Here is a 14,673-nt window from a genome sequence, read left to right on the forward strand (position 1 = left end):
TAGTGTTTGATGTATTTCTTTATTGCTATTAATTGTAGATAAAAACAAATGGCTGTTGTTGATAATGAGGTTGACATTAAGCTTAGAATATTTGGGGGTTTTGTGATAAAGAGCCGTAGGGGAGGAGGGCAGTACCAAGTGTATGAAGCTGGGTTCACTTACTGGAAAAGGAATGTATCCTTGACTTATTTGATAGTAGGATACTTGAGATATTTATGTACTGAAGGGATTAGGGACAAGGGTTGGGATGTACCTAATATATATGTTATGTGCTTCAAAGAAAAGGGTAAGTCTTGGATGACTGGAAAAAGGAAGATAGAAAGTGATGCCAAACACAGGGATAGGTATCTAGAGTTGTTTTGTACTGTTTCTGATAACCCTACCCCCACTGAGGACCCCTCAAGCATTGTGGCTGAAGATAATAACCCCACCTCAATCTCAGAACAATCCACATTGAATGACAGTGGCCATGTGTCTAGGCAGACTGTAACTGGATCCAATCCAACCCAAACACAGCCCACCCAACCAAATGAATGCTCTACCTCACCTCAAACCCATTTGTCCACCCAGATTGATACTGGATCTAACCCAACCTAGACAGAACCTTCCCAAACACAACATACCTCACTCCTTACTGAAAAGTTCCAGAAACAGAACCTGGTTTGACCAAATTGAGGAGAAGCCTTAGGTTTTGTAGAGATGTTGATAAGGGGAAGGGTAAGGTTGGAGAAAAAGTTGATGATGTTGTTGTGAGCTTGCAAAAGGGTGTAAGGGAGGGAAGTGGGAAAATAAAAACAAAGAGGGCTCTGACATTGGGTGAAGAGGATGAATCAGGTTCTAAGTCATCAAGCTCAGATGAAAGTGATCTAGAAATTGATTGGGAGCCTGGGGAAGAAGACACTACTACAAAAATGGTCAAAGAAACCTCTATTAAGAGACCTGTTGGTTTATACAACAGGTCTCTTAAATATAAGAGACCTAATATTAGAGATAACAGGTCTCTTTTATGTGAAAAGGTCCAACACGTATTTGGGGAGAATAAAAGGAAATAAATAAGAGATCTGTTGTCTTACTTAACAGGTCTCTTATATATATATATTGTTAAAGTTTTACCGATAGAAAGTTTTATAAAGGAGTAAGAGAAGATGGAGAAATTGATTATGTATATTGCTCCGGTAACATGGCTTATATAGCCAAGAGTTTTACATATAATGCCACACAAGTTCACAAGTCTTTGGACTTGTGTGAACATTGTGAAATCAAATCAAATAATTATAGGCATTCATATTTATCTTCTAACACTCCCCCTTGAATGCCCATATTTATTATACAGAAAGGTATTTGTTGCCTCATTAAAAACCTTGCTAGGTAAAACCCTTATGGGGTAAATACCATAGCTAGGGAAAAAGAGTACAACGATATAGTATTATATGCTTTGGTATACTGCCTCGTTAAAAACCTTGTCAGGAAAAACCCGGTGGGATAAAAACCTGATCGAAGGGAAAAAGAGTGCAGTACATATAATACTCCCCCTGATCTCAGCATAGTTCACGAAGATGTCGCATTCCGATTTTGTGAACTAACTGTTCAAATTTCTTCGAAGGAAGTGATTTGGTGAAAAGGTCGGAAAGATTTTCACAAGACTGAATTTGCTGGATATTTATTTCCTCGTCCTTTTGCAGATCATGTGTGAAGAACAGTTTTGGGGCAATATGTTTCGTTTTATCTCCCTTAATATATCCTTCAGTTACTTGAGCGATACATGTTGTATTGTCTTCAAAGATGATGGTTGGGTCTTCTGTTATTGCGTTCATTCCACATTCCTTTTGGATATTACTGATCATCGACCTCAGCCACACACATTCCCGTCCTGCTTCATAGAGGGCTATCAACTCTGCATGATTTGATGATGTCGCGGTCAATGTCTGCTTTGTTGATTTCCATGATATTGCAGTGCCGCCATAAGTGAATACATATCCATTTTGTGACTTGGCATTTTGAGGATCTGATAAGTATCCAGCGTCTGCATACCCAATGAGAGCAGCATCTTGTTTTGGTTGGTAATATAAACCAAGGTCTTGTGTCCCTCGTAGGTACCGGAGTAAGTGTCGAACTCCCTTCCAATGCCTATATGTTGGTGCATTGCTGTGCCTGGCTAACAAATTCACAGAGAAAGCTATGTCGGGTCTAGTATTGTTAGCTAAGTACATTAAGGCTCCAATTGCACTTAAGTATGGTACTTCTGAACCCAGAATCTCTTCATTTTCTTCTCGGGGTCTAAATGGATCATTTTTCATATTCAAAGAACGAACAACCATTGGGAAGTTGGTTGGGGTTGCTTTGTCCATGAAGAAACGTTTCAAAACTCTTTCTGTATAGTTTGATTGATGGACAAAAATGCCATGACTCAAGTGCTCAATTAGTCCAAGGCAAAATTTAGTTTTCCCAAGGTCTTTCATCTCAAATTCTTTCATCAAGTATTTTGCAGTTTTCTCGAGTTCATTTGGGGTTCCGATGATATTTAAATCATCAACATAAACTGCAATGATAGCGAATCCTGATTGTGATCGCTTTATGAAAACACAGGGACTAACTTGGTTGTTTTTGAATCCTTCTCTCATAAGGTATTCACTCAGACGGTTGTACCACATCCTTCCAGATTGTTTCAATCCATAAAGTGACCTTTTTAGTTTTATGGAAAGCAGTTGTCTAGGCTTGTGGTTTTCTGGTAGTTTTAGTCCTTCGGGGACTTTCATGTAAATGTCCGTATCGAGTGACCCATACAAATACGCAGCCACTACATCCATTAATCGCATTTGCAGTCCTTTTGTGACTGTCAAACTTACCAGAAATCTTAATGTAGTTGCATCAACCACTGGAGAATATGTTTCTTCATAATCAATCCCTGGAATTTGAGAAAATCCTTGGGCTACAAGTCTTGCCTTGTATCTAACTATTTCATTTTTCTCATTACGTTTTCTTACAAATACCCATTTGTATCCAACGGGTTTTACACCTGCTGGTGTAAGGGTTATTTTTCCAAAAACTTCTCGTTTTTCAAGTGACTTTAACTCAGCCAACATTGCCTCCTTCCAATTTGGCCAATCACTCCTACGTCGACATTCTTCTACAGTTCTTGGTTCAACATCATTTTCATCAGACACGATGTCGATTGCGATGGAATTTGCAAATGTTTCATTAACGATAACATCTTTCCTATTCCACTGAGTCTTTGTAGAGACGTAATTCATTGAAATTTCATTGTTATCGATGTTTTGAACATCTTGTTCATTCCCCGTAGGGTTGTCTTCTTGTTCGTCCCCTTTTGGATTATCATCATTTTCTTTACTTTCATCCACATTTGGTCTTTCTTGACCTTCTGACGGGGGAACATCATTAGTCTCATTTTCTATTCCATCCAATCTTTTCAATTTTCTTGGCTTAGAATATTTTGAACCAAGTGGTCTCCCATGCTTTCTACGTGCTTGAGATTCATTCTCAATGGCCTTATTATCAGTTGGGATTTCAATACGTGCAGGGGCATTTTCTGCTGGTATATGTGATTTTGTCACCTTCTTTGTGTCTACAAATGCATCGGGCAATTGATTTGCAACACTTTGTAAATGAACAATTTTCTTGACTTCTTGTTCACACATATTTGTTCGTGGGTCTAACATCAACAATTGTGTTGCATTCCAAATAAGTTCTATTTCTTTCTTGTGTGGGTCCACTTTCTCTCCCCCTAAGGCTGGGAATACTGCTTCATTAAAGTGACAGTCGGCAAATCTAGCCGTAAATAAGTCACCAGTCAATGGTTCAAGATATTTAATTATAGATGGGGATTCAAACCCGACATAAATTCCCAGCCTTCTTTGTGGACCCATTTTTGTTCGTTGGGGTGGAGCAATAGGAACATATACAACACAACCAAAGATTTTTAGATGTGAGATACTTGGTTCTCTACCACAAACAAGTTGTAGTGGTGAGAATTTATGATAAGTTGTAGGTCTCAATCTAATTAGTGCTGCTGCATGTATTATAGCATGTCCCCAAGCAGATGATGGCAATTTTGATCTCATTAATAATGGTCTTGCAATCAATTGTAATCTCTTAATTAGTGATTCAGCTAGACCATTTTGTGTATGGACATGAGCTACTGGATGTTTAACATCAATTCCAATTGACATACAATAATCATTAAATGTTTGGGATGTAAATTCCCCAGCATTATCGAGCCTTATTTTCTTTATTGTATGATCTGGGAATTGTGCTCTTAATTTGATAATTTGGGCAAGTAATTTTGCAAAAGCAACATTTCTGCTTGAAAGCAGACTGACATGTGACCATCGTGTGGAAGCATCAATTAAAACCATGAAATATCGAAATGGTCCACATGCTGGATTAATTGGCCCACATATATCTCCCTGAATTCTTTCCAAGAATTTTGGAGATTCAGTAGCAATTTTGTTCATAGATGGCCTTATTATTAATTTGCCAAGTGAACATGCAGAGCATGTTAATTCATCTGATCGGGGAATTTTGACATTTCTTATTGAATGTCCAACTGAATGTGCTACTATTCTTTGCATCATCCCAGTTGCTGGATGTCCCAAACGATCATGCCATAAAATAATCAAATGTTTGTCATCTAACTTCTGCTTAGATATCATATTGATTTCCACGGGTCGTATGTTTATTCGGTATAACCCCGAAGAGTATGCTGGAAATTTCTCATAAATGTGTTTCTTGCCATATTTTCCTGCCGTAAGGCATAAATACTCCTTTTGACCCGTTGTCATTGTTTCTAAATGATAGCCATTTTGGCGCACATCTTTGAAACTTATGAGATTTCTTCGAGATTTACTCGAGTATAAAGCATTATTGATCATCAATTTTGTTCCATTTGGAAGCATTATACAAGCCTTTCCAGATCCTTCAATTAATTTTGCTGACCCGGAGATAGTGTTTACATTTGCCTGAAACAACTTTAGTTGTGAAAAATATTTCCTATCCTTTAAGATAGTGTGTGTTGTTCCACTGTCCAAAAGGCAATGATATTCGGAACCAACTTCGGGTATATCCATATCTTCATAAAATAAATATGAGATTAGTTTAGAATAATATCATACAAACTTTTATTTATGATAGAAATTAAGAGTACATGACTAATCATTTAAAATACATATCAGAAAATTCATTAAAACGTAGTATATATTACATCAGTAGATGGGTTAATTAAGCATTGTTATTTTCTCCAAAGATGAAATCATTCCCAGTTTCAGCATTGTCCATGAAGAAATCGGACACATCAAGGGTAGGACATGGAGCATTTTCTTCATTAACATAATTTGCTTCTGCATTTTTCTCTTTGCCTTTTACAGAAGCCTGATAAAGGTCTACCAAATGTTTGGCCGTACGACGAGTACGTCCCCAATGTCCTGTCATGCCACATCTGTAACATGTGTCTTTTCCTTTTGAAAGAGTTTGTTTGTGGCTTCCAGATGACTGTCCCTTCTGTTTTTCAAAATTTTTGAAATTACTGTTTCTTTGAAAATTGTTTCTACCACGTCCTCGGCCTCGTCCGCGATAATTTCCACGGCCATTGTAATTTCCACGTCCACCTCTTCGTGCAGCATTTGCCTCGAGTGGATAAGAACTTGTTGCATTTGCCTCATGATGAGTGGCCAAAGACCCAGTTGGTTTGAGATTATGATTTTTCAACAAAATATCGCTATTTTGTTCCGCAACAAGCAATACACTCATTAATTCATTAAACTTCTTAAAACCTCTTTCACGATATTGTTCTTGCAACAGTATGTTGCTTGCATGAAAGGTAGTGAGTGTTTTTTCAATCATTTGTTCATCGGTGACTGGATGATCACAGTATCTCAATATAGATACTATCTCATGTATGGTTGAATTGTAATCTATTACAGATTTGAAATCCTGGAACCGTAAATTTGTCCAGTCAAATAATGCCTTAGGAAGGAGCACCCTTTTGTGGTGTCCAAATCTTTCATTAAGGCAGTCCCATAATTCTTTGGGATCTTCAACCATCATGTACTCAGTTTTAAGGCCTTCATATAAATGATGCCTTAACAACACTAAGGCTTTTGCCTTATCATGTTCAGTGATAGGTTTTTCAACCGTCATTGCAGAAGAGGTAGCATCAGTTGTTTGACCAGAGGGACTTTTATTTTCTTTAACAGTGTGCTCCAAGCCTTGAGCTTTCAAATTCATCATTGCGTCCACTTTCCATTCCAGAAATTTCTTTCCAGATAAATCTAAGATGCTGAACTGTCTTTTCATAAGGTCTCCCATTTTAGCTACAACAAATTTCGTGATAATTAGATTATAATAACAAATTATATGTACAACTCACATGTTTAGTTCTTCCATATTTATAATTAAGTTAATAAGACACGTGATAATTAAATTTAATAATAATAAACCATAAATAATGTAGTCTTTTCTCCCCCTTGGTTTATTATTGTGAGTAATTATGTGATTAGGCAAAAATTAATCATGTTAGTTGCAAAAAAAACAGCAAAACGACAACAATGACAGTAGTAACAATAATTATAATGATAACGGTAATATTATACAATGATGATTAATAACAACAAACATACATAATAAAACAAAAACAAGCTTTTATTATACTAAAACGACAAAATAAGTGAGTTTTACTTATACATAATGACAAAAATTAATATTGCTACTAATAAAATTACAAGCGCCGTAATTAGAAGGAAATATTGTTTTATCTTCATTAAATCTTCCTCAAAAGTGAAGTTGTGGGTGTTTTGGGTGTTTTGGTTGCCGTCGTCGGGGAACATATCGGAGAAGAAGGGGGTGAAAATTTTTTTTTAGGTGATTTTTGGATAAAAAGTGGGAAGGGATAAGGGATTTGTGGTGAAATCGGGGAAAAATCCGCCTTTTATAGAGGTAGGTTTATCCGTTACTGTTCTGTACAACTGTAAAAATATCATATAACAATCTAATATACTGACAAAAATTATGGTCTGAATATATATATTTATAATTGTAAAAGGTTATCACACTGGGAATGCAAGCCATAGTGGTCCGAGAGCCCTAATATCTATAAAAGATCATGGGTTCGAAAACGGAAAGAAACACAAAAAAAAATGTAAAAGTAAGAAAAATAATAAGTATAAAAAAAGGCTGCATCTTTTTGTTAATCTAGTTAATAATAATATGCATGCAAAGCTACTACTTAGCAATTAAAATAACTAAGATAAAAATTTACGTAAAATGAGTATGTAATATCAACATGGATCAAACAAAGAAACATCAACATGAATAAACAAAAGATGATAGTAGTAAATTCACAAGTAAGAGAACTTTCACCGTTGTTTTTGAGGTATATATAGTAAATGTTTGAGTTTCTGTTATAGAGGATCCCAAATATGGGCAACTATAGAGCATACTCCTCGAAACAGTTAGAAGTATATAGTATTATTTTGTTATAAATTTTTATAAGTAGGTATAAATATACCTGACTGAAAACTGGTGCTGATAACGTGTTAAAGTTTTACCGATAGAAAGTTTTATAAAGGAGTAAGAGAAGATGGAGAAATTGATTATGTATATTGCTCCGGTAACATGGCTTATATAGCCAAGAGTTTTACATATAATGCCACACAAGTTCACAAGTCTTTGGACTTGTGTGAACATTGTGAAATCAAATCAAATAATTATAGGCATTCATATTTATCTTCTAACATATATATATATATATATATATATATATATATATATATATATATATATATATATATATATATATATATGGGTCCACCACTTTCTTTTTTTATAATTTTTTTTTATTGAACGGCTCTCTATCTCCTCATTTACCCTTATATGCTCCTCTCCCTTTCATCTACTCTCTTCATTTGCAAGAGAGCTACGCCACATCTTCTCCTCTCAATTCATGTTTTTCTTTTTCTCCTAGATCAAGAAAGTACGGCACATCCTCCTTCTCAACGACCACTTTAAGATCCTCCACTTTAACGGTGTCACTGCGGCATCCTCCACCTTAACGGCGTTGTTGCCGCATCCTATTTAACGCCGGCGTTTCCTCATCCTTAATTGTTAATTTTTACCATAAAAACTCTAGATCTAGAGTTTTTTACGGTCAAATTGGGCAATTAAAGTGATAATTGAAGAGCTATAGCAGGTATAATACCATTTTCTATTTTCTATTTTATATTTTTAATGGTTTTTAGGCGGCTGACAAGAAGTTTTTATGTCATGGTGGTTTTGAGTTTTAGACTGGGTAAGTGTTATTTTAATGGGTGGCTATGAATTTTTTTTAAAAAAATTAGGTGTGGTTCATACCGGGGTTGGGGGGTGGTTTATACGAAGAGTGGGTGGTTTGTTCATACAGGGGTTGGGGTGGTTGATTTATACGGGCTTCGAGTGATTTATACGGATCGGGGATTTTTGATTTTTTTATGGTGGTCGGGGTTTTTTTATGGTTGTTGTGCTAGGTGACGGTGGTGGTTGGGATTCATATGGACTGGGGGTGGGTGGTTTATACGGGCTGGGGGTGGATTTTTAAAGACCGGTGGGGTTTTTAGTACAATTCTTTTTCTGATTTTTTTTTTCATTTGCATGTTAATTTTGGTATATTTTTTCTTGTTTAATTTTTCTTTTTAAAGTGAAAGGGTGTATGGGAAAAAAAATGTTAATGTTGGTTTTGATGGATCAATTGATGATTTTTCTTGTTTATATTTTGGATGATAGAAATGATTTTGATGCTGAAGAGTTGATTGATTTTTATGAAGGCTTCAAATGGGTTAGTGTTAATTTTTTATAACTGATTTTCTTAATGGTGTACAGGACGATGAGAAATTCAAGAAACTCTCGATCAAGGAAGTTCATGAATGGAGGGATAAATAAAATCGACCAAAGGATCGTTGGTTGGATATATAATTAGACTGTTAGTTGTTGGTTATGGTTACTTGTAAATTATTTTATTGAGTTCTATACTTGTAAATTGTTTCAATGAGTTCTATCCTTGTTAATTATTTCTTTGAGTTCTATCCTTGTAAATTATTTCAATGAATTCATTAACTATTTCGTTTTATAATTTACAATTTTTTTGCCATATTAGTTCTTTCAAAAAAAAATATTCAATTAATAAATATATCATTATCAATTTTTTTTTTTTTTAAAACAATTAAGCTAAAAGAGACATGTTATCTAGCAGAACAGGTTTCTTTGATAAGGGTCAAAGAGACCTGTTATGTTAAATAACGGGTCTCTTTCCCTGCATAATTTAAGAGGTAATTCCATGGAAAGAGACCTGTTGCCTTACTTAATAGGTCTCTTATTGATTACAAAGAGACTTGTTCAGCTTCAAAGAGACCTGTGAGCTAGAGACCTCCTCTAAAAAGGTCTCTTAAGCCATTTACGACAGGTCTCTTTGACCATTTTTGTAGTAGTGAGAGGCAAACAATGATGATGAGGATTGGCCTAGGCAGACTGGAGAAGGCATCTTATCTACAGTAGAGCAGAGCTTGCAGCTTGTTAAATATGGGGGTGAAACTTCACAGGGTGTAGGTGTGGAAAAGGAGGAAGTAAAACAATTAAGTAAGGACATTGGTTGGGAGGAAGTGGATGTCCATGATGAAGGCTCTGAATCTGATGAGCTTAGAATTTTACATGGGTCAGATGAGGAAGAAGATGATAATCCCTGGTTTCATGCAGAAACTGATTTCAAAAAACCAGTTGAGCTGGTGAAAAAATTGAGGTTCCCCAACAGCACCATTCTAAGGAAAGCCCTTAGGATACATGCAATAGAGAACAGGTATGAGTATTACTATCTGCACAATGGTGGTAAAAGGATAACCACATTTTGCAAGAGAAGGTGTAAGTGTCCGTGGAATTCCAAGAGAAGTAAATTGGCAGGGAGCTGCAATTGTAGTGTTAGGGTTAAGAAGTGCAGACTTAAGGTGTCAGCTAGAAGATTGTTCAACAGTGAAGCTTGGAAAATTATAGATTTTAGGCCTAAGCATATGTGTATGAGGAGTAAAATGAATTCAATGGTGAATGCTGAATATCTTGCTGAGAAGTATGTTGAGGAATGGAGGCACAACCCTAGTTGGGATCTTAAAAGTTTCAGAGCTAGGGTGTTGAGTGACTTGGGCATAACAGTGAAGTACTCTAAAGCATGGCTTTCTAGGGCTAGGGCAAAGCTGATGATTTATGGGTCAGCTTCTGAGCAATATGCCAGAGTTTGGGACTATGGCAAAGTTGTAATTAAGTACAGTCCTGGCTCTAGGGTGTGCATAGTGGTTGATGTGAATGATAGCAGACCAGAACCATCCCTTTTTATGAGGATGTACATATGTCTTTAGCCACTGAGAAGTGGTTTCATTAAAGGATGCAGACCTTTAATAGGTCTTGATGGTTGTCACCTAAAGGGAGCCTACCCAGGACAAGTACTTGTGGCTGTTGGCAAATATGGAAACAACAACATATATCCAATTGCATGGGCTACAGTTGAAGTGGAGAATAAGGACACTTGGTGCTGGTTCTTGGGGTGTTTGAAAAAGGACCTTGGTGATGTGTGTGAGGGTGGTGGTTGGACTTTCATGTCTGATAGACAAAAGGTGAGGCATCATATACCTAATTCACATTACATAATATGATATGAGTTGTTCTTCACTAATGTGTTGGTTTTTGATATGTCAGGGTCTCCTTGAAGCCTTGGAAATGCAGGTGTCATTTGTTGAGAAGAGGTTTTGTGTCAGGCATATCTGGGCTAATTTCAAGCTTCAGTTAAGTGGATCAACCTTCAAAGACCTCTTCTGGAATGCTGCTAGGGCTACAACATTGGTGAGTAAATTAACTTGACTTGAGTTGCATGAATGAGATGCCAAACTGTCTAAACTAAGTTAGTTAATGTTCAATGTGCTTTGATTGTTGTTCAATGTGCTTTGATTGTTATTGATACCTGATTTATGTTTAATGTGCTTTGATTGTTGTTGATACCATTGGTGCTGAATTAGGAAACATTTATTTATATTCTGCTGTTTTTGGTATGACCTGGTAGGCTGACTTTGAGGTGGAAATGGAATCTATACATTTCTTGTCTGAAGATGCATATGTGTATCTAGATAACATTCCTGCTAAGCACTGGTCTAGGCATGCATTTTCTTCAGACTGCAAATCAAATATGCTTCTCAATAATGTCTGTGAGACATTCAATGCTGTTATAAGAGATGCTAGGGACAAGCCAATACTCACTCAGATGGAGTGGCTGAGAAGGTATATGATGAAGAGGCATAATGAGAAGTGGGAGGCAGCCAAGAAGATGGATGGGAAGCTCATGCCCTATGTCACTAAGTTGTTTGATAGGATTGAGAGGGCTGCAAGGCACTGTATAGTGCAAGTTTCAAGAGGAGACTCCTATGAGGTTGAGCTTAATGGTGATACAGTGCTAGTTGACTTAGGTAACATGACTTGCACATGTTACCATTGGCAGTTGACTGGTATTCCATGTGTACATGGGTATGCATGCATATTGGACAAGAGGGTGGACCTAGAAGACTTTGTGCATGAGTATTACACAAGACAGAAATATCTGCATGCATATGAGGAACCTGTGAAGCCTATGCCTGGACCCAAGCATTGGGAGAAGCAGCATCATCTTCAATAGCCCCTACCTCTAGCAGTAAGAGTTATGCCTGGTAGGCCAAAGGCAAAGAAAAGAAAGCTAGAGAGAGGAGGGGGAGAAAGCAGTGCCAAACAAACAAAGAAGTAGAAAAGACAAAACAGGTGTGCAAAGTGTGGAAAACTTGGTCATTATGCCAAGACTTGTAAGAATGAACCAATGCAAGCTCCTACAGTTCCACCACAGCCTAACATACCATGCAAACCAGTTTTACAAAATGCATGGATGAAGGAACAAAGAAGGAAGAAGGAGGCAAGGGCTAGTATGAAGGTGTTTACATTACCCTCCCTAACATATTACATGTATAGGGTTTTGGTTCTTGTTTCTTTATTTTTTTGTTGGATGGCCATTTATTTTTTACTTATGCCATTACATACTGGTGGAACTCCTGGTCCAAGGATCATAGCATACAAATCATTCCCTCAAGAGAGAGCATCCCAACAAACTGTGCCCTCCACACAACCATCCCAACAACCTGTGACCTGTGCCCTGCACCCAAGCATCCCAGGCATCAACAACAACAACAGCAGCAAAAGGATCAACAACAAAGCAAGGGAAAGGGAAAAGGAAGAAGAATTAGGGAGTCCTAGTTTTTTAGTGCCTAGACTGTTAACATGTTTGGTTAATGTAGCCTGCAACAATGATTCTCTGCTTTTTAAGACAACTTTGGTTTCACATTTTTTGTATTTAACAACTAATCCTCTGGATTTGCTTTTAAATTTTATGTGCCATGCACTTTAGTGCTAAAACTGCTATGAAAAGGAAGACTATTTTATTGCTAATAAAAAACATGGCATCTTTCATTCATAATAATTCAGAGTCTTACATATGCCAATTGTTGTCTAAAAATAAGATCATCTAAATACACAATCAGCACCTCTGACCACCTGCACTACCCTAATCTTATTTCAATACAACTAAAACAATTACCATTACAATCACAAATACACAACAAATGCTAATTGCTAGGACTGTTGTGCATCCACCAACATTGATTTGTTGCCCTCCTTGCTTGTATTTCTTCCTCTCAGAAGTTAGAGCTTTGCGCTTCACAAGCAAGTTGTCATTTTCACTTAGCAAACACCTTCTTTGCCCACTTAAATCTTCAACTTCTCTCTATAGTGAGTTGATTTCTCCCTTCATCAATTTCTTGTCAAGTAAAAGTTGATTAATGACATCCCTTTGTCAGTCAGTCCCTTCTTCCTCATCCACCCACTCAAAGCACTTGCAACCCCTACTTTATGTTTTAGGATCATAGAATTTGCAGACTTTGAACTTCCTTCCAGGGTTCTCTCTTGTCCATGATGTCAGCCTAGCCATAGGTATACCACAGTCACACTTCCTCTGTTTGGATGGAGAAAACCTAGCCAACGACATTATAGCTTGCAATTCAACCAAATTTAGCAACAACTACAATAACACATCCATTATTAACCAAACATCACCATCAATTTCATCCACTAATAACCCAACTCAAAACCCCTAATTTCAAGTGGGATAAAAGCCCTAAAACGGAAACATGAAATTAATTGCCAATTAAACCATTTGAAAATCAAATTCAAATTCTGCACCATTCCTAAACAATCGCAATTGCCAGTAAAACAACAATAATTTGACACAAAATTGCAATTTCCTTTTCCAATTGGTTTCGCATTCACAAAAAATTAAAAAAAAAATTGCTGGCTACAACTGTGCTCACCTTTGGAGAAGATGGAAACAACTCCAACAAATTTCGTCCTTCACCAAAAAACTATTCCCAATTGCTTTACCACCTCCAATTAATTTCGTATTACTTCAACTTTGGAGAAGAGGGGTTCTTCACAGCTATTACATATACTCAATAAACTGACAAAACGAATGTTATAGTGGGGCCCACCAATGGCAGCTGTAACAGTTTTCGTCATCTGGTACCAAATTCTAACAACAGTGACTTTTAGTGGTAGTAAAATAAATAAAAAAATTTAAGGGGTAGCAAAAATGAAACTCAAGGTTTTTTGTGGTAGCAAAAGTCAAAATTTCCTAAAATTTACAAAGAGGCAAATCTAACAAAATCTAACTTGACTATATTAGTATAGATTAACGTGAATATGATCAAAGATTTTAAAGTTTGACACAAAAATTATCAATGGGGCAAAATATTAGGGACAGAGGGAGTATCAAATTTGAGATTTAAAACAATAGGGATAAAATAGTAAATTTGGCATTTAATCCTAATTTTATTCTCACTTAAATGTCAAACAAGAGATTGGGAATATTTAATAAATTCCCAATTACCAATTCCCTGTGTCAAAAAAAAAAAAAAAAAATCCAATTTCCATTCCCACTTCACATTCCCAAATTCTCATTCCCACGTGTCAAACGCCCTGTCAGGGTCTTGCCGTCTTAGGTGTTGGACCCTGTTGATGATTTAGGATTGAAAAGCTAAACATCTTTCACTCTTAAGAGTATTAAATATTTAGGGGTGTTTTATTTTTTTTTAAAAAAAAATAACTAATTGGTTGACCCTCGTAACAAACACTTAAGTCCACTTATTGATTAGTTAGGCAAACAATTAGTACTCTTGCACAAACACTTAAGGAGTCTAAGTTGAAAGTGTTTGCTTTACTTTATTAGCGGGGTGAGATTTAATTTTCATTAACTTTAATTACTTAGTCAGTTACTTAGTACTCCTGCACAAACTAGTCAACTCTATGTAACTTGTATTCCGTACTAATTGAGTAGTAGGATTAATTGTTACCGTGAATAATATGGATTTTTTTTTTTTTTTTTATAATTTTTTAATAATGTTTCTTACTCAATGAGAAGCATGCTTTATCTGTTTTTAGTGATTGTCTTGTTGCTAAAAAAAAAGTTTAAATGGCTAAAAAAAATTAAAGGGCGAGCCCCCATTAATCTCAGGGATGAACAATTTCGAGTATCTCAACTGCCACGTCCGCAAATTTAAATGTGGGACCCTTTATGTCGTTAAG

General features: G+C 36.3%; 2 protein-coding genes across 2 annotated transcripts; one reads left to right on the forward strand and one right to left on the reverse strand.

The window, feature by feature from the left end:
- Positions 1 to 5,235: 5,235 nt before the first annotated feature.
- On the reverse strand, positions 5,236 to 6,321 carry LOC110713068. The gene has a single exon (XM_021891531.1). The coding sequence runs from the start codon at positions 6,319 to 6,321 to the stop codon at positions 5,236 to 5,238; it is 1,086 nt and encodes a 361-aa protein (XP_021747223.1).
- A 2,386-nt stretch (positions 6,322 to 8,707) lies between these two features.
- LOC110713069 lies at positions 8,708 to 11,689 on the forward strand. The gene is made up of 5 exons (XM_021891532.1): positions 8,708 to 8,821; positions 9,582 to 10,369; positions 10,418 to 10,640; positions 10,723 to 10,866; positions 11,084 to 11,689. Exons 1-5 carry the CDS (start codon positions 8,708 to 8,710, stop codon positions 11,687 to 11,689), a joined length of 1,875 nt encoding a protein of 624 aa, XP_021747224.1.
- The last annotated feature ends 2,984 nt before the right edge of the window (positions 11,690 to 14,673 follow it).

The sequence above is a fragment of the Chenopodium quinoa genome, unplaced genomic scaffold, assembly GCF_001683475.1.
Source record: "Chenopodium quinoa cultivar QQ74 unplaced genomic scaffold, ASM168347v1, whole genome shotgun sequence".
NCBI lineage: Eukaryota > Viridiplantae > Streptophyta > Magnoliopsida > Caryophyllales > Amaranthaceae > Chenopodium > Chenopodium quinoa.